At 52.1% G+C, this 24,737-nt stretch overlaps 1 protein-coding gene across 1 annotated transcript in view; it reads right to left on the reverse strand.

Annotated features, from left to right (window-relative positions):
- Window positions 1-24,737, reverse strand: part of CTNNA1 (catenin alpha 1) — a 165,021-nt gene that overhangs the window by 3,041 nt on the left and 137,243 nt on the right. Inside the window, exons 12-17 of the mRNA XM_068157813.1 lie at window positions 17,967-18,167; window positions 16,304-16,455; window positions 13,096-13,206; window positions 11,133-11,314; window positions 9,355-9,460; window positions 2,353-2,487 (exon numbers count right to left, since the gene is read on the reverse strand). Of these exons, the coding sequence (XP_068013914.1) occupies window positions 2,353-2,487; window positions 9,355-9,460; window positions 11,133-11,314; window positions 13,096-13,206; window positions 16,304-16,455; window positions 17,967-18,167 (887 nt within the window). The remainder of the gene's footprint in view (window positions 1-2,352; window positions 2,488-9,354; window positions 9,461-11,132; window positions 11,315-13,095; window positions 13,207-16,303; window positions 16,456-17,966; window positions 18,168-24,737) is intronic.

Below are 24,737 nucleotides of genomic sequence, written 5' to 3' on the forward strand. Positions count from 1 at the left end.
TGTCACCACACCTCCCGGCTGGGCTGCGGGTGTGCCTGCTAGCAGCCGGAGGTGCAGGGACAAGCCCAGCTCCCTGGGGAAGGTGCTGAGCTGATGCCTGTGTGCTCCACCAGCACCACCACTGCAGACCTCCCACAGCACTCATTCCACAGCTGCTGCTTGTTTGCAGGGGACAAAAGATGTGCTGCTAAGTTTGAGCACTGGAAATATCTGACTGGCACAGGGTGGTTAAGTTTTCTTCCCTTGGCTTTTAAGGATTCCAACAGCAGTGTTGGACTATCAGCCACTGATGCCCTTTCTTCACCCCTCCTCCCTCAGTCATGATGTGAAAGGACAAAGCACCAGTGACCAAACATACTCATCCAGGGCAAGGAAGAACATCAGAGAATGGTTTGGGTTGGAAGGGACCTCCAAAGGTCACCTAATCCAACTCCCTCTGCAGTCAGCAGGGGCATCCTCCACTAGATCAGGTTGCTCAGAGCCCTGTTGAGTATCTCCAGGGAAAGGGCTGCAACCACCTCCCTGGGCAGCCTGTTCCAGTGTTTCACTACCCCTATGGTGCAGAACTTGTTCCCAACATCTAATCTCAATCTGCTCTTCTCTAGTTTGAAGCCACTGCCCCTTGTCCTGTCCCTGCAGGCCTTTGCAAACAATCTCTCTCCATCCTTCTTGTAGTCCCCTTCAGGTACTGGAAGGCTGCTCTGAGCCTTCTTTTCTCCAGGCTGAACACCCCCAGCTCCCTCAGCCTGTCCTTGTAGCAGAGCTGCTCCAACCCCCTGATCATTTTCATGGCCCTCCTCTGGACCTGCTCCATCAGGTCCATGTCCTTCCTGTGCTGAGGGCTCCAGAGCTGGCTGCAGTGCCAGAAGAAAGAATTTGGCTCCACTCCCCTCCCCCCAGACACCCATCATGCAGATTGCTCCTAGAAGAAAGCATTTCCTGAACTGCAGGGACAAAATGGTTTGCTGGAATGGGGGAGCAGGCTGGCCTGGGGCAGCCTCAGCTGCCAGAAACCAGAGCAGCCCCTGAAAGCCCCTGCTCAAAGCACAGCAGCTTTGAAATATTACCACCTCTGGAGCACTGCAGGAATTCAGCATGGTCCACAGCTGTGCAGAGACCTGGGGTAGGTTCAGTTGTGCTGATTAAAGTGATTTAACCTCACCAAGAGTGATAATGGCCTGGAAAGCAGCAGATTACTCCAAAGTGAAGGGAATGTGCCTGCAAACACTGGAGTAAGGAGAAGTGAAGCTGTATTGCCCCTTTCAGTGGTTCCTCCCACAACAAAGTGGCAGTGCAGGCAGCATCCTGAACTTTGGAGGCCTCAGAACTCGCTGAATGCTCCCAAATCTCTTTCCTGTGCTGCAAAATGTTTGACAGAAACACGTGGCTTGGAATCATTGTTACCCCTGGAAGAGAATCTCTCCCTCTGTGACCTGGATGAGGGAATTAAGTGCACCTGCAGTAAGTTTGCAGGTGACACTAAACCAGGTGGGAGTGTTGATGTGCTTGAAGGCAGGAGGCTCTGCAAAAGGATCTGGCCAGGCTGGATCCATGGGCAGAGGTCAACTGTATGAGGTTTAACAAAGCCAAGTGTTGGGTTCTGCACATTGGTCACAGCAACCCCATGAACGCTGCAGCCTTGGGAAAGAGTGGCTGGAAAATGCCCAGCAGAAAAGGGCCTGGGGGTGCTGGCTGACAGCCACTAAAGATGAGACAGGCTGTGCCCAGGTGGCCAAGAAAGACAATGGCATCCTGGCCTGGATTGGCAATGGTGTGGCCAGGAGGAGCAGGGCAGGGACTGGCTCCCTGTAACAGGCACTGGTGAGGCCACAGCTTATATCCTGGGTTCAGTTTTGGGCCCCTCACTCCCAGAAGGACATTGAGCAGGTCCAGAAAAGGGCAACAAAGCTGGGGAAGGGTCTGGAGAACAGGGCTGGGGAGGAGCAGCTGAGGGACCTGGGGGTGTTTAGAGAAAAGAAGAGGAGACCTCACTGCTCTCTACAGCTCCCTGCAAGGAGGTTGCAGTGAGGTGGGGGTTGGTCTTTTCTTCCTAGTATCAGGTGACAGAACAAGAGGAAGTGGCCTGAAATTGTGCCAGGGGAGGTTTAGGCTGGAGATTAAGGAACAATTTCTTTGCTGCCAGAGTGGTCAGGGATTGGCACAGGCTGCCCAGGGAGGTGGTGGAGTCCCCATGCCTGGAGCTGTTCAAGGAACCTGTGGCCATGGCACCTAGGGACATGGTCTGATGGCCATGCTGGGGTTGGGTTGGTGGCTGGACTCAGAGGTCTTTTCCAACTGACCAGCTCTGTGATTCCCCAGAGCCTCCTGCACAGCCCCCCAGTGCATACGTACCCCGGACACCACCAGCTCGCCGCCCAGGTTCTGGACTTCAGCCTTGACCTTGCTGCAGATGTTGAGCTGGTGGCAGTAGAGAGCGATGCGCTGCAGGTAGGCCAGCAGGTCCTGCTTGCAGGCAGAGTCAGGGCACTGCAGAGACAGAGGCCAAGAGTCACTGTGCAGCCACAGAAACCACAGCAGACAGCACTGAGGGGTGAGCTGCACAACTCCCCTCTGGAATGGTCAACGTGCTCCTCGGATCCTTCCTCCTCCCTCTGCGCTCTGGGTTTCAAAAGACAGCTTGAGCACCACCACATGCACAGGGAAACCCAGGAGCAATCAAGATGGGAGAGAGGAGAGGGGAGGACAGGGAGAGGAGAGGACAGGGAGAGGGGAGGACAGGGAGAGGGGAGGAGAAGGGAGGACAGGGAGAAGGGAGGACAGGGAGAAGGGAGGACAGGGAGAGGGGAGGAGAAGGGAGGACAGGGAGAGGGGAGGAGAAGGGAGGACAGGGAGAAGGGAGGAGAAGGGAGGACAGGGAGAAGGGAGGAGAAGGGAGGACAGGGAGAAGGGAGGAGAAGGGAGGACAGGGAGAAGGGAGGAGAAGGGAGGACAGGGAGAAGGGAGGACAGGGAGAAGGGAGGAGAAGGGAGGACAGGGAGAAGGGAGGATGGAGAGGGGAAGACGGAGAGGGGAAGACGGAGAGGGGAAGACGGAGAGGGGAAGACAGGGAGAGGGGAGGACAGGGAGAGGGGAGGACAGGGAGAGGGGAGGACAGAGAGAGGGGAGGACAGGGAGAGGGGAGGGGAAGACGGAGAGGAGAGGGGAAGACAGGGAGAGGAGAGGGGAAGACAGGGAGAGGAGAGGGGAAGACAGGGAGAGGAGAGGGGAGGACAGGGATAAGGGAGGACAGGGAGAAGGGAGGACAGGGAGAAGGGAGGACAGACAGGGAGAGGAGAGGGAAAGGGGAGGGCCACATAACCCTTGCAGGTCTGTTAACTCTAACAGGTCCTTCCTGCACACTGCACATGACACAGCAGCAATGATTTGACATCCAAGACCTCAAGCTGCAGCCAGCAGGTGTTAACCAACTGCAGCCTCAGTTCTCCATCTGCAGTATTTTAAGGCAGGTAATGATAACCTCACAGCCACTCAATTACAGGCAGTGAAGGAGATATTTTCCACGACTCCTCTCCCATTTCTTAGCAGTGTGGAAAGCAGATTCCTCACCAGGCATGAAATAACATTTGTAAAGTGCTGGCTGAAGCACTCATCTGGAAGATAACAGTAACTTTGTCACAGCTTTAAGCTGAAAGCCTGGGCAGGTAGTGGAGAGTGCAGCGCAGTTCAGAGAGCTGCTCCTCAGACAGGACCATCCCTGGCTTTGCAGAGGTGGTTAATGAGCCAGGATGTGACAAGAGGAGCCCTGCTGAAGGGCAGCTGCCATCCAAAACAGGATCAGCACAGCATAAGACTAAAGGGCTCTGGGAAGTCCCTGCCTACCCGTGCCAGCCCTGCAGGATCTTCACAACCATCACAGGGCATGGTGGCCAGCAGAGCTGCTCCAAAGAGCAACCAGCCATGGCAGAGCCACTGGGGGATACAGACTGGGCAAGAAAGCAGCTGGCACTGAACTCCACAACCCCCTTGCCCACCAGACACTCATGATACTGAATAAACCCAAGGCCATGCCCTGTGCATGTAGCAGTCACAAGGCATTGGTGGCTGCCTGCACCCCAGCCTGGGGCCACCAAACATGGCTGGCTGAACACTTGGGGAGGCTCTGACCTTCAGATGTAGCTGATGGTGCTGCACCTAGGACAGAATTTAGACTAGCCTGGATACATTCTCTGCCCCTCTGCTGTGCTCTGCTGAGACCCCCCTGCAGTGCTGGGGCAGCTCTGGAGTCCTCAGCACAGACAGGGACCTGCTGGAGCAGGGCCAGGGGAGGCCACAGCAATGCTGGCAGGGCTGGAAGCCCTCTGCTGTGAGGCCAGGCTGAGAGAGTTGGGCTTGTTCAGGCTGGAAAAGAGAAGGCTCCAGGGAGACCTTCTGGTGGCCTTTCAGTGCCTCAAGGGCTGCTCAGAAAGCTGGGGTCAGACTTTTGAGCAGGGCCTGGTGTGCCAGGCCAAGGGGTGATGGTTTGGACTAAAAGAGTGTGGAGAGAAGGGAGAAATGTTTGACACCGAGGGTGGTGGGAGCCTGGTCCAGCCTGCCCAGAGGTTGTGGATGCCCTATCCCTGGAACCATTCCAGGTCAGGTTGTTTGGGGCTGTGAGCAACCTGCTGCAGTTGCAGATGTCCCTGCTGGCTGCAGGGGGTTTGGACTGGATGACCTTTGAAGGTCCCTTCAGCCCACAGCATTCTGTGACTCTAGGCTGGCATAAGCTATTGCAAAAGGGATGCAGGAGACATTACAATCCAGCAGGTCATAACCTGCTGCTTGGGGCTGAGGACACCACACTGACAGCACAAACACCTCTGCCTCAACAGAAATCACCTTCCCAAGGAAGGAAATGAACCCCCCAAGCGTTTCTGAGCCTGCAGCCCTTCCCCAGGCACCGGTGGAGCCGAGGCAGTGAGTAAGGGAGCAGCAAAGCTTGCAGGTTGGTTTTTTTTGAAGCTAATCAATATTAGTCAGCAGTACAAGATGTTTTAGAGAAAAACCACAAATAGCCTGGGCCAAAGAGCTAATGAAAAGCTGGAATTACCATTTGGGAAAGGGCTTCTCCATCTCCCAAACGGCTCAGCAGACAAAGGCCTGCCTGGGGTGGTGACACCCACACAATAGAGCAGGACATTGTGGGGCTCTGTGGCTCTGAATTATGGAAACCATCTCAGGGAAGGCACCTCTGAGAAAGAGGCTGCCCTGTGTTTACTGATGATGGCTGAAGAAGGCAGGGAAAGGTTGGTGGGGGAAGCAGTGGGCTAGGGAAGGCGATTTGGTTGTATAGATCACAGCCTATAATGTGTGCTGTGTCCACCAGCAGGGAGGAGGACCCAGAGGCAGGTGACAGGGATGGAACACAGGAGGAGAAGGAACAACATCAAAAGGCACTGTGGATGCCTATGTGAGCTCCTCTCCTATGTAGGAGTACTCCAATAACAACCAAAACCCCTCAAAGCAACAATTTCCAACCAGATTAAGAAAGATCACCTGAACTGCACAACCCCCTGCCTGCAGAGCTTGTCTGGGAGGATTCCCACAGCACAGCCCCAGCAGGCAGCTGCAGTACAGACAGAAACAAATGGGGGGGGGGGCACACTCCCACCTCCACAAGCCCCTCAGAATGAGATGCTGCCACACACCTGGGGGAGGCTGTGGCAAAAGCTCCAAGTCAAACCAGGATCCATCCCAGACAGAGCCAACACACAGGGACATTCACTTCCTACGGCCCCAGCTGAGCCTGAGGAGCAGCAGAGGCACCTCCTTCTCCCTTTTTGCAAAGAAAAGGGGCAGGGAAGGACAGAAGAGCTGCCCCATGGTGTGTGCAGACTGAGACAAGCACACAGCCCCCATCCCCTTGTGCCTGGTAGGGGTAAGCAAGCAGCCACGGAGAGTTTTCTTCCTTCCACCCATCTCCAGCTTAGGGCACAGGCACTGCTGTAACCATCACTCACAAAAAGATGCCCCCCAGAGCGGTGTGACAGCTGGGCTCAGTGCTGGGCTTGGTGCTGTCTGGGCAGAGAAACTGGAAGCAGGCAGGCAGGGGAAGCAGGCAGGGCACCTGGCAATGTGTGCCAGCAGCTGCCACCCCGGAGAGCCATCAGCCTGCCTCCAGGGCATGTCCCTGTGCCAGCCCCCACAGTGTGTGCACCAGCCTGGCCAGCAAGAGGCTGCTGGAGTGCCCGACAGGGAAGCAGGGTAGCCCCTACCTGTGACATGATCACTAACTGATGCAACCACTGCCGAAGGGACAAACCAACAGAACTCTTCTTCTGCTTTGTGAAAAGAGCTGGACCCCAACCCCCCCGAGAACCATTCATTGCCTTGCTGCAAATCACCTTCCCCTGTGTCATGCTCCCAGCTGCTCCACGTTGCCCCCTCCCGAGGTGGAGGGCGGAGGCACCTCCGGGACAGCTCTGTGGCCACGGCCAGACCCTTGCCAACAGAAGGGAGCTACCCAGGGGAACAGCTTTTCTGGTTTCCAGGGCAGTGTGTTGTAAAACTGCCTGGTGGCAGGAGTTAGGAGCTCCTGACACACTAACACGAGGGGTCATGATGTACCTGCTGTCAGCCAGCCAGCAGGACACAATCCCCAGCACTTTGCTGGGAGCCCGTGGGAGGCAGAGGCAGGCAGCGGTGCTGCGCTGCCAGGCTGCCCTTGTACCTCCTCTGTAACTGTCAGATAGTTCTGCAGGAACAAGTTCCTAAAGAGGCTGTGAGCACAGCTAATGAAATATGCAGGCTGGAAGTATTAGCAGAGTATGGAGTGGGAAAGAGGAAGGCTATATCCTTGTCAGGATGACTAACTGTGCAGTCCTGCTGGGATTTATCTTCCAACACGGGCTTCAGCTTTTACATCCTTAAGGCCCCTGCTTCTGCTACAAGGAGACAGCTGGTTTTCTTCTGTGTTTTGGCTTGGTGCAGAAAGCCATGCTCTGAGTTTGCACAAAGCAGGTGAGTTACAAAACACCCCCAAAGCATGGCAAATCCTCTGCCCAAGGTCCTCCCGAGACCTGCACCACAAACTGCTCCTTGCTTCCATTACCCATACCCACAGCAGCAGTGCACCCAGATGCCTCCCAAAACAGGGCTGGCAAAGTGCTGCAGCAAGGAGAACCGTTCCTGGTTGCCCACAGGGCAGCAAAGCCGGGGAAGGATCTAGCTAAAAAGTCCTATGAGGAGCAGCTGAGGGAAGTTGGGTTGTTCAGCCTGGAGAAGAGGAGGTGGAGGGGAGACCTCATTGCTCTCCACAGCTCCCTGAAAGGAGGCTGGAGCCAGGCAGGGGTTGGTCTCTCTTCCCAGGTGATAGGAGAGGAAATGGCCTGAACTTATGCCAGGGGAGGGTTAGGTTGGAGATTAGGAACAATTTCTTTGTTGGAAGAGTGGTCAGGGACTGGAACAGGGAGGTGGTAGAGCCCCCATCCCTGAAGGTGTTCAAGAAAGCTGTGGCCATGGCCCTTGGGGCATGGTTTAGTGGCCATGGTGGTGTTGGGTTGATGGTTGGACTGGCTGAGCTCAGAGGGCTTTCCTAGCCCAAACAGTTCTGTGATTCTATAAAGAAACACCTTTCAGCTTCACCTGCCCATTGAGTATTTCTCACTGCACCACTCCTAAATTAGGGGGAAGGCAACATCCTCTGGATGAAAGGTTTAAAGAGAGATCTGCAGTACAAAGATTGACCTCCAAAGTGCCAGGGTTCTGTTGAAAACCTTGCATTATGGAGGGCTGAAAGGCAAGTGTCAGCTGTACAAAACAAAGTTTAGCCCATGACCTCAGACTCAACCTACCTGCATTTCAGGGTCTCTCTGCAAGGCATAATACTATTACTAATGCTGATGTTTCTCTGCAATTTGGGTGTGGACTGAGACCAAAGGCACTTTTGCTTGGCCCAGCCCAGTCTGTGAAGTGGCTCAGGACAGGCAGATGGATTGCATAAAACCCCTGAGCTGGCCATGCCTGCTCATTGCTACAGGAATTAAGCTCAAATCACAGACTCACAGAACTGTCAGGGCTGGAAGGGACCCCAAGGATCAGCCAGTTCCAAGCCCCCTGCCGTGGGCAGGGACACCTCACACTACAGCTGGTTGCTCACAGCCACATCCAGCCTGGCCTTCAAAACCTTCAGGGATGAGGCTGCCACCACCTCCCTGGGCAACCTGTGCCAGTCTCTCACCACCCTCATGGGGAAGAGCTTCTTCCTAATGTCTAATCCTAATCTCCCCTCCACTTGCTTGGATCCATTCCCCCCAGTCCTGTCACTACCCAGCACCCTACAATGTCCCTCCCCAGCTTTCTTGGAGCCCCCTTCAGATACTGGAAGGCCACAAGAAGGTCTCCCTGGAGCCTTCTCCTCTCCAGCCTGCACAACCCCAACTCTCTCAGTCTGTCTCCATAGCAGAGCAGCTCCAGCCCTCTGCTCATCCTCGTGGCCCTTCTCTGGACACCTTCCAGCACCTCCAGATCCTTCCTGGCACAGAGGCTCCAGAACTGGACCCAGAGCTGCAGCTGTGGTCTCAGCAGAGTGGAGCAGAGGGGCAGAATCCCTTCCCTCCCCTGCTGGCCACACTTCTCTTGCTGCAGCCCAGGCTCTGCTTGACTCTCTGGGCTGCAAGTGCTCACTGCTGGCTCCTGTTGAGCTTCTCCTCCCCCAGCACCCCCAAGGCTTTTCCTTCAGGGCTGCTCTCAAGCCAGTCCCTGCCCAGCCTAGGGAATCCTTTTCTACATGTCTCACAAGACCAGCCTGAGACAGCACAGAAAACATTCAGGTCACCATTTGCTTGGCTCAGAGCCTTCATTGAGCCTGACTGGACACCAACCAAAATACCAAAGCTGTGATCACCTCTCCATTCACTCTGTGGGGTCATTGGGAAACTTAATATCAAAAAGCTGCCTCAGAAATGATACTGAAGCTTGTGCAACAGGTGCAGTAATGATGGTGTTGCTTATGCAGCCTCATCACTGGTTTGGAAAGCAATGGGCATACTCTGGGCATGAGAGAAGCACCAGGAATTCAGTTCCAGTCCTGTTCAGGTGCAGAAACTGGCCTGGATACTGGGTGACGTCAAGAGGTGTTGCTGCCTTAAAATGGGAAGAGCTTGAAGTGCTTGAAGGAGCTGCTGGATTCACTGCTGGGCCTATTTAACTGCTTACAGTGTTGAAAGGGGCAGGACAGCAGCCAGAAAGAAAAGGCTAGAATTTCCCAGCAGCAGCAGATTAGGCAGATCAGCTTAAAAACCCACCCCAAAGCTCAAAGCTGAGCATACTGCCTTCTGCTCATCAGGCCTGCAAGTACCAGAACATCTCCCATGGCTCACTGGTGCTGGAGGCTTATGCAAATGAGTTGTGACTTACATGGTCAGCAATGGTGCGTCCCAGCTTGTCCATCCTTGACCCAGCCTCTGCAATCTTCTTGGCTGCACTGATCACATCTGATGTATTTTTCAATGGACCTTTACCTCTGCAAAACAGAACACAGGCTGCCTTCTAGCACCAGATGACCAGAGGAGTGAATTAAATACTGCTTTTCTCTTCCTGCTCCATACAGGACTGGCAGTGATTCCTCACCCAAACTGCATGGGTAGGGTTGCACAGAAAGAAGCAGGTGTAATCATCACACAGAAGCCCACAGTCCCAGCATGGAGGAGGGTGGAAGGGACCACTGGAGATCATTCAGATGTCCCTGCTAAAGCAGGGCACCCACAGCAGCTTGCCCAGGAGCACAGTGCCCAGGGGGGTTGGAAGCTCTGCGCACAAGGAGACTCCACAACCTCTCTGGGCAGCCTGCTCCAGGCCTCCAGCACCCTCACACCAAACAACTTTCTCCTCCTCTTCAGATGGAACCTCCTGGGAGCCAGCTTGTGCCCATTGCCCCTGGTGCTGGGCCTGGGCACCACTGAGCAGAGTCTGGCCCCAGCCTCTTGCCCCCCACAGCTCCTTTCTCTCTTGCTGAGCATTGCTCAGCTCCCCTCTGGGGCTGCTCTTCTGCAGGCTCAGCACCCCCAGGGCTCTCTCTCAGCCTTTCCTCCTCACAGTGCTGCTCCAGGCCCCCCAGCATGTCTGTAGCCTCTGCTGGACTCTCTCCAGCAATTCCCTGTCCCTCTTGAAGTTGGGAGCCCAGAACTGGACCCAGTACTGCAGCTATGGCTTCACAAGGGTAGAATAAATTGGGAGGAGAACCTCCTTCATTTTCAGGACAGTTTTCCCCTCCAGCCTATCCCCACATTTGGATTCAGTGTAAGACTAAACACAAATGTTACTGTGTGTAAGCAACCTAATGATAATAAGGGATAATATTTTTGGAAAACACATTTTCCATCTCCATGGCACTCTAACACCAGGTTTGAAAACCACCTCTGGAGCCTTTCCAGCCCTGCCTGGATGTGTTCCTGTGCAACCTCTGCTGGATTCTCTGGTCCTGCTCTGGCAGGGGAGTTGGACTCAAAGATCTCCAGAGGTCCCTTCCAACCCCTAACATCCTGTGAGCCTGTGAGCCTGTAACCAGAGCTGGATAAAACCTGGGAAATGAATTTCCAAAGGCATCCAAACCCCTCTCTCTCTTTTCATAGGATCAACAAGGTTGGAAAGGACCTCAAAGATCATCAAGTCCAACCTGTCACCCAAGGCCTCATGACTACTAAACCATGGCTTCAAGTGCCACATCCAATCCCCTCTTGAACACCTCCAGGGATGGTGACTCCACCACCTCCCTGGGCAGCACATTCCAATGGCCAACAACTCTCTCTGGGAAGAACTTTCTCCTTATTTTGCAAATAACTGTGCCAGGAAGGCTTCCTGCACCACAGTAATATAGAGAACCTATAGAATTTAATGTTGTAAAGAACTGAGCAAATAGACCTATATAAAAATCCATCTATCTATATTGCCTGGGACAAGAATCACCCCTAAGAAAGACAGACAGACAAGGCACTAACTGCTGGGTATCTCTAGATCAATTCCAGCAGTTATTACCACCCAGGCACTGCAGAGTAATGCATCTCCTGAGTTACACACAGGCTTCCAGAGGGTAACATTTAGAGGAAATTACAAGAAGTAAAGACTCTTGCAAAAGATTTCTGTGGAAGCTGAGCAGCCCAGCCAGCTGCTGAGGGCCCAGCCTGAGCAAGCCTCACCTGGTGAAGTCTGTCATTTCCATCATAATCATACACATCTGTTTTGCCAGGACAATGATGTCATTACCACTGTCATCCCATTTTGATACTTCAGCATCCAGTTTGCTCTTTTCTTCCTGGAAGCTGGCCACTTGCTCAGCAATCTTAGCTTTCTGCTCTTGAGGCAGCTGAGCCATGATAGCCTGCAAGAGAGAGACAGAGAGAGAGAGAGTTTTCTCATGTCACCTTGTTCTACCACTTGGAGAAGGCTTTTTGGAGCATTTCACTAATAACTAATTTAAGTCACACAGATGGGGGATAAAATTTAATAGCAAGCTTCTACCTAGAGGCTTCCCAGAGCCATTTCCTTCCATTTTGAATCGAGGTTTATAGAGCCATAGAATTGTCAGGGTTGGAAGGGACCCCAAGGCTCAGCCAGTTCCAAGCCCCCTGCCATGGGCAGGGACACCTCACACTGGATCAGGTTGCTCAGAGCCACATCCAGCCTGGCCTTCAAAACCTCCAGGGATGAGGCTGCCACCACCTCCCTGGGCAACCTGTGCCAGTCTCTCACCACCTCACTCTTAAGACAGAATGCCCAGAAAGACAAACTGACACCTCAAATGTGGCCATTTGGATGATAAAACCATTAGACTCCAGACCACTTTGCCACATCTTAGCATCCCTCAAAGCAAAACTGCATGGAGAGGGAGGGGATTTGCCTCTTCTGCAGAATGTGAGGGTTTTAAAAGGCACTTCCATTTGGGCATATTTCAGCTGCATGGAGAGGGAGGGGATTTGCCTCTTCTGCAGAATGTGAGGGTTTTAAAAGGCAGTTCCACTTGGGCATATTTCAGTGGTGCAGTGCACAGAAGAAATATGGAGCTCTTCCCTGCAAAAAGCTAGCTGTACTATTTTGAAACATGCATAGCTGAGGAAAGAGTGAGTGCAAATAAAGAGTATGTGCTTACTCCTGAATAAAATCTATTAGGCTAGGTTTCCAGCCTTGTATGAGACTCAGTGCTCTCACCCTCATAAATACCAGGAGAATTCATGCCTTCAGGAGCAGGTGAAAAGGAATCTTCAGTACTAAAAAGCCCCTGGCAGCAGCAGTGTGAAAATGTAAATTAGAGATGTCTGCATTTAAATAAAAGGGGGAGAGGAATGCAGGGATCTCAAGTGCTTGTGCAAGGACTGAGAGCATGAACTCCACCCTCAGTTAAGTGTCATCCCCAAACCAACGTGGCAGAAGCTGGATAAAGATGGTCCAGCTGCCTCTTGCCTGGGTTCAAGCTAGAAGAGCCTTCACAAAATCTCTTCCATGGCACTTTCCCAGGAGTGTAAATTGCTATTGACCCAGAAGGGGACATGTCAAATAAAAACAAGAGCTAAGGCCTGGTTTTCCCCCTCAATGTACTGGTTTTAAGTTTTCACCTATTAATGGTTATATATTGCCCATCATTTTTAACAGTCATAGGAAATGCAGTAAGTTTGAATGATTCTATTCTTGAGCTCCTCTCAACACTGTCCTGATAAATGCCCAGTGGCCAAACCCCACACATTCATGAGAGGACATCTGGTAAAGCATTCCCTGCCCACAAACTTAGTATTTGCCTGTTGAACATGTGAGAACAAGGGGATAGTTCACCCTGGATCTCTCCACAGGAGCTCACCCAACGAAATGGCAGTGCCCACAACGTCTGCAATGTCAAAGCAGAAAGTAGCTCATGGGTACTGAAGGGATTTTGATCTTTCACAACATCCAAAATAAAAGACCAGAGGTTTCTCACATCCATCAGCCCAACACACCTGGCATGCCACTTAACCTCCTTTGCAGAAGAAAACTGGGAACAAAGAACGCCGCTTCTCTGATCCAGCCAGTTCACTGCCACCCCCCAAAGCTTTAACCTGGATTTTCAAAGCAAGTTGGACTGTTTCTTGGAAGCAAGGTCAGAGTTTTGTAATGCTCAGATTTCCTCCTTACCCTGGCACTTTGTCCAGCAATGAGCTGATCATCTTCGGTCTGGATACTCGTTCTGCTCCGGACGTCGAAGTCCTCGGTCTCAAAGTCGGAGTCATCCAACTCTTCAGGAGTCTGAGGGAAAGAGTAATTCAGGCAGAGTCAAACAAGAGCTCTGATGGCTCTCAAAATCCACCAGCATATTGTTTTTCAAGCAGAGAGAGAAGGGAAGTCAGTGAAGGTAAAAATTATTCAATGTTTTCCACAAAAAGGTAAATACAGGGACTGCATCCAGCCTGTTGAACACGTGTGATTATAAATGCTTGGCTGCTCCTCTTAGACACCATGGGGATCTCCAAAATTACACACCAAGCAGCTACACATCTGAGCTTTGTCAGGACACTAATGCACTCAGGGTTTGAGACACAGAAAACAAGTGCTGGGGTTTTTTCTCTCTGCAGTGAGTGGTATTTTTGCCACTTGGTTAACTGTAAGAGCTTTGCTCGCTGGGCTGAAGCTAAAAGTCCAAAGAGCTCTTAGGCCTGGTTCAAAAGCACAGCCCCTTGTCTTCAAGCACAATTATGCAGCTAAGCATTAGCCAAATTAATGACAGATACAAAACACAGAGAAATTTATTCTTATCCCCTCCCCCCCCCCCCCCCCAGGAAAAGCTGAGCAATTTTTAGCTAGGAAGGGCCAGCTTTTCTGCTGGAGGCTAAACACATCTGACCCAGTTCCTGCTTGCCTAGCCATTTATTTTTTGCTACTGCCAGTCTAAGAGCTGGCAAAGTTTTTATGCAGCTTATCAAGTTTAAACAGCATGTTTGTCAAAATGCTACACCTTCACCTCAGGACAATTAGGCAGAGGTGGAGCAACAAAGGGCCACGCTCACGGGGGGATGCTGCTAAGGTGAGCTGGGGCAAATGAGCCAGTTCCCTTGCAACCATGTCTGGTGGCTCTTGTTCATTACAGGATCCAGGAGGAAGAGTCACTCAAACACCTGATTCTTGTGCTTCTGCAATAAATTGGAGCGAAGAGAGAAGATGCAAATGAAGTCCCTGTTCCTCAGACTCTTTTCCCTATGTTTTGAGCTTTACTTGTTTTCCCATAGGTCTGCATCTTGTGATACAGTCAAAATAAAGAGGGATACCCAAAACAGCTGCCAAAAAGCAGAGGTGAGCATGCTGACCATCGAGACCCAGAGTATTTCTTGGAACAGCTTGCTCAGGAGGCCTCATCCCTGGAGGTTTTGAAGGCCAGGCTGGACGTGGCTGTGAGCAACCTGCTGTAGTGTGAGGTGTCCCTGCCCATGGCAGGAGGGTTAGAACTAGATGATAATTGCAGTCACTTCCAACCCTCTCCAATGCTATGATTCTGTGATTGCAGCTGCCATCTCCTCTCCAAGTCTTGAGGAACAGAGTCCATCCACAAAAGCTGTGTAAGGCCATGTGCAAAGCAGCAGCTCAGTGTATTTATAAAATTAAAGAAAGGAACCAAACAGTCCTGCTGTAGCTTTAGGAATCATTCTGTGGTTCTCCAGCCCCCTGCTCTGCCCAGCCCTCCCAAAGCCCAAACAACCCCAGGCATACTCAATGTCATTCTGCCTTTCAACTTGTCACCAGGGGCAAAATCTCCTCTGGGGGTGATGAAGGACTGCCTGGGGATCGGGAAGGAAAAAGCTTCACTCCAGTAACTTATAGATACAGGAAGATTTGGTTTGAAATGTTTTTGCATAAGCACAAAAAGTAGGTGCTTGAGTGACTTATTCCTCCTGGATCCTCTGTAAGGAACAAGAGCCACCAGACACAGTTTCAAGGGACTTGGCTCGTTTGCCCCAGCTAACCTGTGAGCAAGGTTCCTCCTGTGCTGCAGTGTCAGACAAAGCCCTGGGGAAGGGGCGGCCTGGTACCTCCATTTGGACAGCTCTCTCCATTCCCAATACATCCCAAACCTCGCAGGCCTCTGGTAACAAAGGCCAGCGTTTGAACTTCTTTATAGGTCAGGGATGTGTCAGCAGCGCCGCCCGTAGCTACTGGCAGCTGCAACAAAGCCCTGGCACCCTGGCATCAGAGAGGTGGCATGAGGGGAAACGTCAGGATTCCTGGCAGCCCCAGCTCAGCTAATTACTGACGACGTGGCATTGGCAGCGGTGCCTTCATGTCCTGAATAACAAGGCCTGTGGCAGGGGGTGAATCAATGTAGCTTGTCTGCATAGCAGGAATGCATTGATAGCTTCATCCAGCACTGGCTGTCTATAAAGCCCTGAAGTCTGAGGAGAATGACATGGAGAGCACATATGTGGTTGTCAGCTTTCCCATCTGATTCTTTGCTTGGAGCAGCAAACATGGCAGATATTATTGCAATGGTTACTATAATCACACATATCCTGGGTCCTTAATTTACTTCTCACCGAAGTGCCATAGTTACCACTCTGAAAGACAAAGCCAGCTCCTCCGCCAGGCATTTGTGCTTGAGTCAGAGTACAAGGGGAAAACAAAAGAAGGAACCACCCCTAGACACTTCTTCTTGCTGTGCCTGACTCCTGCCCATTTTTACCAAGAACTGTGCCCCAGAACTTTCTTTTCTGCACCCCTTCAACGAACTTCAGGAGCCTTTCTGTGCCTTTTCCCCATGCCTTCTACCAGCTTAAATGCTGCCTGACCTGCCAGAAACGAGAGGACTTCCAAGTCACACTCACTGCACCTGAGGAGACAAAGCCTCTCCGAACTGCTCCCTGCTTCCTGAGGTTAACCAATTAACGAATTACATGCTCTAGGAACTGCAGCCCAAACCTGTTTTGGCATTCATTCTCAACATTTCCTTAACAGCCATCAAGTTTTACTTCTAGGCTCTCGACCCATCAAAAAGCATCTTTCCTTCGGAATCCACTTGCTGTTGTTAAACCAAAGGTCAGTGATTTTAGCACATTAACAAGCAAGACATTAACATGACATTACAGAAGATGCATGAAGGGTATTTAGCATCACAGCTCGGGCTATCATGGGCGCTCAGCTCTGTTTAATGAACGTGAATCACAGCCTGCTTCTGAAGCACTCCACAGAGCGATTAGCGCTTTTTAAGACTCCGCATGTTAATAGGAGCTAAACGCAAATCTTCCACGCTGTCTGCTCCCAATAAAACTGATGCCTGTCAGTTCACTAAAGTAAGGGGAAAGTGAGTGGTGAAAAAAAGAGAGCGAGCGAGCGAGCTGCTGAAGCAGGCTGTGCTCACCCGGATCATCAGCACGGCTTTCCTGATGTCCCGGATGCCGTCGTACACCAGGCGCGAAGCGTCGATGAATTCGTTCTCGTCCATCGGCTGAGCAGGGTCTGAGCTCAGGGCTTCCACAGCAGCTTCTACCTGCTCAGTAAACCTCGGCATAACTGAGTTGAGAAGACAAAAGAGCAGTCAGGCCCCACCCCAACGCCACTTTCTGCTGCATGCTCCCGTAAAAGACATGCCTGTGCCTCCTCCTTAGCTGTGGCTGGGAGCTGGGCGCTGCTTCCATTTCAATTCAAAGCACTTGTCAGAGAAGGACAGCGACTCTCTCTCCATTTCATTTGCTATTTACTCTGCTGCTATTTGTTTGGGTTTTTTCCCCCTTAGACAGTAAAAGTTTATCAGCCCCTTCCAGTGGACAAGGAGAAGCCGCTAGGAACTATGGGATACAATCCCAAGCGTTTGTTTAATGTTCCCTGCAGCTGCAGGTTGGGTTTGGGGGTAAAACCCAAAGCAAACCAAGCAGCTATTACCAGCACCCAGCTCAAGTTTAACAAGGCAGTGGAAGAGGGCAGGTTGCACTGCTGTACTTCAGTGACTCACTACACCCCGGGAAGAACATCAGAGAACCATTTACAGTCTGCTCATTTCTTCAGTGTCACCCCTGCTTCTTCAGCAAAGTAATTAAAGCAAACCCAACAACTACCAGTTGGCACAGGGCTCACTGCGGCAGCCAGGAGCATTCCTTACCCTATATGGATGTTACTTACCAGCTAGTTCACAGGAGACACCCAGGTTTACTGTTCAGGTGCTGAGCACCACCAACCTTCAATGTTTTTTTTAACAGCTTTAAAGGTACTTGACAAAATTTCACACCCCAGGTTTTTTCTACTGGGCTTGGAGCACCTCTGCTATGAGGACAGGCTGAGGGAGCTGGGGGTGTTCAGCCTGGATAAGAGAAGACTCCAGGGGGACCTTAGAGCTGCCTTCCAACACCTGAAGGGATCCTACAGGAAGGCTGCAGAGGGACTTTTCATGAGGGTGTCTAGAGACAGGACAAGGGGGAATGGCTTGCAGCTGAGAGAGAGTAGGGTTAGAGGGGATCTTAGGAAGAAGTTCTTCAGTATGAGGGTGGTGAGACTCCAGAATAGGTTGCCCAGGGAGATTGTGGATGTCTCTTCCCTGGAGGTGTTCAAAGCCAGGTTGGATGAGGCCTTGAGCAGCCAAGTCTAGTTGAGAGGCGTTCCCTGGCAGGGGGATTGGAGTGGATGATCTCTGAGGTCCCTTCCGACCTGAGCCACTCTGTGATAGCACGGCAGATAGATCTTTCTGGATCCTGAACACTTCTGCAGAGCCTGGCACAAGAGGTTCAGCACAACTCTTGAGCCTTGACTCACTGCCTGGGACTCATTTCCCTGGTGTTTCAGCTTCCGACAGCCCGGCTGACGACAGCGGGTGCACCGAGGGAGACCTTGTGTGCCGTGGAGTTTTAAGGCAGTCAACACAGGGAAATTGCATTTCTCACACTGCAACAGCTCTGCAAACAGCCCCCACTAATTCCCATTACTCTATGTAAATGGAGCCTTGAATACATTTCAGGGCTACATTAGTATCCCTCGCCCGTCTGCCTGCGAGCAAGATGAACGTGGGGCTCTTGGCAGCCAGCAGCTCCTACCTGTGTTGGACAGTAGCTTGGTGGCTTCCAAGACCTTCTCTGTGTAGACCCCAGGCTCGTAGTTGTCCATTTCAGAGGTGACAACATGGATGACTCTGGCAGCACGCCCCCGGATGGCCCCAGCTGTGCGGTCCAGGCCGTCCACGTCCTTTTCTTGGAGAGCGATGACACATTTGTTTACATCTTCGAGAATGTGGTTCTCTGGGGGCAAAGGAAGGAGGATTTAGATGGCAATATCTCCTTTTCTGCTGCAGTCATCAGCATGGCACTGGCTCAGCTCGTGACCTGCTCTTATAAACCAAGATGCTGTCAAGCATTAATGGTAAAGCTTCCAGCAGCAAACAGCTGCCCTTCCACACCAGGCAGCAAAAGCCTCAGCACTCCACCCACCCCCTGGCACCCACACTTCCTGCCCCTCTTTGTACTCCATTACACCAACAGAAAAGCAGAGCTCAGCTGAATTCTCCCTGGACTTCTTTCTTCCCATATTCCTCCCCTGGACTGCCAAAGCCCTTATTCCAAACATTAGCAAGCCCCTCCCAGCACCCTCCCCAGCACCACACCCAAGCCTCTCCCCTGCTCTCACAGACTGGGTGCTCGCTGCACGCTCCCAGCTTCCTGCACAGTGCCTGCCTGCAACCACACACATGCCAGCAGAGAATATTAAACTGTTAGTCCTCCAGTCAGGTGTAAACCACAGAACACCTGTGGTGATGTATGCAGAAGGTGTTCCAGCCACAGAGCACTCACTGCCTCTTCGGCAAACGAAATGCAAGGCCAGGATCTCTACAATTTACTTTGAGGATATACATTTTGGGTTTTATATGGAGATATTTCCCCCCCATTTATCAAGTCTAAGAAGCCCTAAATGAGTAAAACCTCCTAAGAGATTTCTGAAGAGGCCTAAAGAGGATGGGATCTTCTACTCCTATTACAAGAGGGATCTGGAGGTGCTGGAAGTAGTCCAGAGAAGGGCCACGAGGATGAGCAGAGGGCTGGAGCTGCTCTGCTATGAGGACAGACTGAAGGAGTTGGGGCTGTTCAGTCTGGAGAAGAGAAGGCTCCAAGGTGACCTAATTGTGGCCTTCCAATATCTGAAGGGGGCCTACAAGAAGGCTGGGGAGGGACTGCTCAGGATCTCAGGTAGTGATAGGACTAGGGGGAATGGAATGAAGCTGGAGGTGGGGAGTTTCAGGCTGGATGTGAGGAGGAGGTTCTTCCCCATGAGAGTGGTGAAGCCCTGGAATGGGTTGTCCAGGGAGGTGGTTGAGGCCCTGTCCCTGGAGGTGTTTAAGCCCAAGCTGGATGAGGCTCTGTCCAGCCTGATCTAGTGTGGGGTGTCCCTGCCCATGGCAGGGGGGTTGGAACCTAGATGACCCTTGTGGACCCTTCCAACCCTGACTGATACTATAATACTCTGCTTTTGTGAGACCCCACCTAGAGTACTGTGTCTAATTCTGGGGCCACCAACACATTGAACAGGTCCAGAGGAGGCCACCAAGATTATCACAGAGCTGGAGAATCTCCCCTGAGGGGACAGGCTGAGCAAGTTGGGGCTGTGGAGAATGGAAAAGAGAAGGGTCTGGGGAGAGCTTAGAGCAGCCTTCCAGCACCTGAAGGAGAGCTGGGGAGGGACTTTTGACAAGGGCTGGGAGTGACAGGGTGAGGGACAATGGCTTTGAGCTGGGAGAAGGCAGATTGAGGCTGGACAGGAGGAAAAAATTCTTTCCAGTGAGGGTGGGGAGACAATGGCACAGGTTGCCCAGGGAGGTTGTGGATACCTCCTCTCTGGAGGGGCCAGGCTGGATGAGGCCCTGAGCAACCTGGGCTGGTGGGAGGTGTCCCTGCCCATGGCAGGGGGGTTGGAGCTGGATGATGTTTAAGGTCCCTTCCAACCCAAACCATTCTATGAATCTATGATTTAAGGAACCCACTAGAAGACCATTTTGGAAACTCAGACCTTTTGGTCTTCCAAACTCTGTTAGTGACCTCTCTAATGTGTCAGTGTCAACACTTTGATACTGCCAGCCAGCATCAGCAGCTGGGATGGTTGGTAAGAAACCAACTTGGAAACATTTCTGCTGTGTCACTTAACATAGTTTCCAGCGTTACTTACCACTGACTTCATAAAGGCACAGTGCCAACCCGTGCAGCCCCTGGAGTGGCTTTTACTCCCCATGCAGGTAGTAAAAGAGCCATTTTGCAGGAGTTTGTGGAGGGGAGAAGCACATTGAGGTGACTGATGGAGGACTGTATGAAATGGCCAGAGGGATTGCTGCTGGAAGTGCTACGCTTCAGTGACAGAGAATTAACTGAGCCAGCTGCAATGCTGTAAGCAAGCTGGACACAATCCCACCCTTGTGAAACACCTCTGAAGCAACCCAGCCTCCAGGAGTTCAGCCCAGGGCAGGAGGTGGCCCTGAAAGGGAGGAGTGCAGGTTCATTAGTGATCTGACAGGCAGGTGAGCAGGCAGGCAAGGCACAGGGCTGCGGCAAGCAGCACGCAGAGTTTGGGGATTTAAAGCAAGAGGCAGGGAGCCCTGAAAGCTGCCAGGGCAAGGAGCAGCCCCGGCAGCAGGCCAAGAGACAGCCTGGTTAGTGCTTCAGTTCCTTAACCATTAAGCCACAGACCATGTAAAAGCCTCTTTGGACTGCGGGAACTTTAATAAAGGGCAGGGACAAAATGAGGATGGAGATTTAAACGCCTGCCGATCATTTAACGTCTGCTGCAGAGGCAAAGCAGCCAGAGAGACACTTCTGAGGCAGGGTCACCCCCCATGGGCGGTCTGCAAGGGGCCCTGGGGAGTCAGGGGGCTGTCAGGGGCATGCACTCTGGTTAGAGCCTCCTAGTTGGATGGTAACAAACAGGAGCTGACACTGTTCTGGGTGCTTGTATCCGCGCACGCCGCTGCCTGTCCCACAGGCATGTGGACCCCGAGCGCCTGGCATCGAATGCCAGCTGCAGAGGCTGGGGGTGGCAGAGCCCAGGAAATGCTGACGCACAGGTGCAGCACCAGCACCTTGGGGGACATGGCAACGCCAGCCTGCACCAAAGCCAGCAGCCTTGAGAAAGCCCTCACAGCAAGGGAACGTCGCCCAGCATCCACCACAGGCGTCAAGGCAAAGGGAACCTGCCCTATCAAAACAACTGCAGGGGGAAATGGTGTGGCTTGGCAGCGAGGCAGACGGTCAGAGGAATGCCATTTTTCCAACAGAAAGGGTTTTCAGAGCGAGCAAGGAAATGCATAAACCTGAAAAGCTAACAGAATTCAGCCCCTGGCTGTCAATCCGCAATCCACTCCCACGAAACACCTTCCACTTCCACCCACATCCCCATTACAGGGATTAAGAATTTCTTTTCCAAACATCCCAAGAAGGCTGTGAGGAAGCCTGAGAGCTCCAGGAGATCACAAGCTAGGAGCAGTAGTCAGGAGATAAAGCCTGAGATGCATGAACACAACTGCTCCTCTGCTGTGTGCCCTGCGGAAGGTCTTAGTTTCCATGTTGGACCCTCTCTTGACAAGGCACTCAGGAGGAACCAGGTCAAGCAGCAGTGTCAGGAGACAGGGTTATGGAACAAATACTCGAGTGCTCATGCACTTGTAAAGACACTGCTCCACTTGTATTGGAGGAGGACAATCAGCAGGCTCAGGCAACGTTCATCTGGGGGCTCTGAAGACAAACCAGCTCTGCTGTGCTGGGCACTCTCCCACGTGGAGCTCCGTCAGCAGCGCAGGAACAGAAGGCAGCAAACGGAATGATTTTTTTAGAGGGCTTCAAAGGAGATCCAGGTAATTTCAGAACATTGAATGTGACACTTACACGGTGCTATCAGCAGCTGCTCTAAAGGAGGGAGACAGTGGGCACAGAAACACACCCAGAGTGCTTAGGGAAGGCACTGACAAGAGGACTAAGAATTGCAGGAGGTACAGAAGAGCTCTGAAAGGAGGAGCAATGAAACAGGCAAAGGCCCTGCAGTCAAGTGAGAGGTGACTGACTGAGCACACCATGGAAGCCTGCACGTTTACAGACAGCATGAACAAAGCCAGCAGGGAAAAAAAGTAAAGCCCTTTCACCAGCCACTGCATCTTGGGGCATCAAATGAAGCAAATAGGTGACACTGCAAAACTGAGCTGGTTCTTCACACAGAGCACAGTCCAGCTGGGAATTCTCCAGAGGTGCCAGTGGTTTATGGTGGTTGGAAGGACAACTAACACAAGATGAAATGAGAGAAACCAGTCGAGAACTCTTCAGTAGATAGCACCTCTGATGGTGGAGCTCTCTGAGCTGCAAATCACTCATGGTTGGGAGAGTTTAGGAAAGGTGAGGCCACACCTGGAATACTGTGTCCAGTGCTGGGCTACCACATTCAAGAAAGACAGGGGCTTGCTGGAGAGGGTACAGCAAAGGGCTGCAAGGATGCTGAGGGGACTGGAACATCTCTTTGATGAGGAAATACTGAGAGAATTGGGGGCTTTTTTGCCTGGAGAAGACCAGACTGAGGGGGATCTCATCAATGCTGATCACTGTTTAAAGGGTGGGTGTCAGGAGGATGGGAGCAGGCTTTTTTCAGCCCAGTGACAGGACAAGGGATCCTGGGCACAAACTGGAACACAAGAAGTTCCATTGAAACATGAGGAGGAACTTGCTGAATTTAAGGGTCACAGAGCCCTGCAGCAGGCTGCTCAGAGAGGTGGCAGAGTCTCCATCTCTGGAGACATTCAAAACCTAGGTGTCCCTCTGTGACCTTCTTTAGGTGAACCTGCCTTGGCAGAGGAGTTGGACTGGATGACCTCCAGAGGTCCCTTCCAATCTCCACCATCCTGTGATTCTGTGAAAGATCTTTAGGCTACAGGGCTCCTCTGCTATTAACCTCCTATGCCTCTGCCATCACCAGGCCCTTGTCCAAACTCAACAGGGTCCTACTTGTGCTAGGCCCTTCATAAAAGGTTGCAGCCTGCAGGCTCATCTGCAGCACTGTGCACTGAGCATCCTCCTTCTCCGGTATTGTGCTGTTATCTAAACCACACACCTCCTTCATCACGCCTTTACTTGTGGATAATTGCTGCCATTCTGCAGCAGAAGCTGAACAATGAAACAAACACTTCATGATGCACAAATCTTTTTCTGAAGCACAAGTCTTGTGAGGAGCAGCTGAGGGAACAGGGCTTATTCAGCTGGGAGAAAAGGAGGCAGAGGGGAGACCACCTGGCTCTCTACAGCTCCCTGAAATGAGGCTGGAGTGAGGTGGGCTCAGTCTCTTCAAGTGACAGGACAAGAGGAAGCAGCCTCAAGTTGCAGCAGGGGCGGTTTAGGTTGGACATGAAGAACAAATTCTTCCCCAAAAGGGTTGTTTCAAGCCCTGGAAGAGGCTGCCCAGGGCAGTGGTGGAGTCCCTACCCCGGGAGGAATTGCAAACCTGTGCAGATGTGATGCTGAGGGCCATGGTTCCAAGGGAGTGGAACATCTCCCTTAAGAGGAGAGCCTGAGGGAGCTGAGGGCTCTGTAGCTTGGAGAAGAGGAGCCTGAGGGGTGACCTCATTCCTCTTGATAAAGATGTGCAGGGTGAGTGCTCAGAGGCTGGAGCCAGGCTCTGCTGGGGGATGCCCAGTGACAGCACAAGGGGCAGTGGTGGAAGCTGAGGCAGAGGAAGTTCCATGGAAACAGGAGGAAGAATTATTTCCCTGTGAGGGTGACACAACACAGGAACAGGCTGCCAGGGGGCTTGTGGAGCCTCCCTCTCTGGAGATATTCCAAACCTGCCTGGATGTGTTCCTGTGTGATTGCTCTAGGTGCTCCTGCTCTGGCAGGGGGGTTGGGTGATCTTTTGAGGTCCCTTCCAGCCCCTGGCATTCTGTGATGCTTTAGTGGTGAGCTGGCAGTGCTGGGTTAACAGTTGGCCTCAAGGATTTCGAAGGTCTCTTCCAACCGAAACGATTCCACGTGGTAGGAATCTGTGAGGGTGTTTGTGTGTACACACACACACACACACAGATACACTCAGGAGAACTCGTTTACATTCTGCTTCCTTTGCAGTTAGGAAGGGATACCAAGTAAGACAAACACCCCAATAACCCTGAACAGAAGCTGGTATAAATCACACTCCTCATGAGTATATCCAAGGGGATGTTCAGACCTCCAGCAGACTGAGCAGAGCTGTGGCAGTTAGATGGAAAAGATTCATCAAAGTTCACACAAACAGTGCTTATTGCTTTCATATTTTTCTAACATCCCTTTGATAAAGCAGCACAGAGAAACAACTGCTGGGCGCACTCGAGCGGCAGTAGTCTCAAGCTACACCGTTTCCAGGGCATCACTGTGGGGGGCAACACACAGAAGGACAGAATGGCAGGGGGTGGAAGGGACCTCTGGAGATCATCCAGTCCACCCCTCCTGCAGAGTCACCTGGGGCAGGCCACACAGGAGCACATCCAGGCAGGTTTTGAAAGTCCCCAGACAAGGAGACTCCGCAACCTCTCTGGGCAGCCTGCTCTGGGGCTCCGGCACCCTCACACCAAACAACTTCATGGGTTCTAGCTCACATCCCTTGTTCCTTGTCCTGTCACAGGATACCATTGAGAGGAGCCTGGCACCTTCATCTTGGCACCCACCCCTCAGACATTCATAGACATTGATCAGACTGATTCTCAGCCTTCCCTTCTCCCAGCTAAACAGCCCCAGGTCTCTCAGTCTTTCTTCACAGCAGAGATGTTTCAGTCCCCCAGTCGTTCCTGTAGCCTCCATTGGACTCTCTCCAGCAGATTCCTTTCT

Source organism: Melanerpes formicivorus, unplaced genomic scaffold (assembly GCF_026170545.1).
Source record: "Melanerpes formicivorus ecotype bairdi unplaced genomic scaffold, bMelFor1.0.p_v2 SCAF_2, whole genome shotgun sequence".
In the NCBI taxonomy this organism is placed as follows: domain Eukaryota; kingdom Metazoa; phylum Chordata; class Aves; order Piciformes; family Picidae; genus Melanerpes; species Melanerpes formicivorus.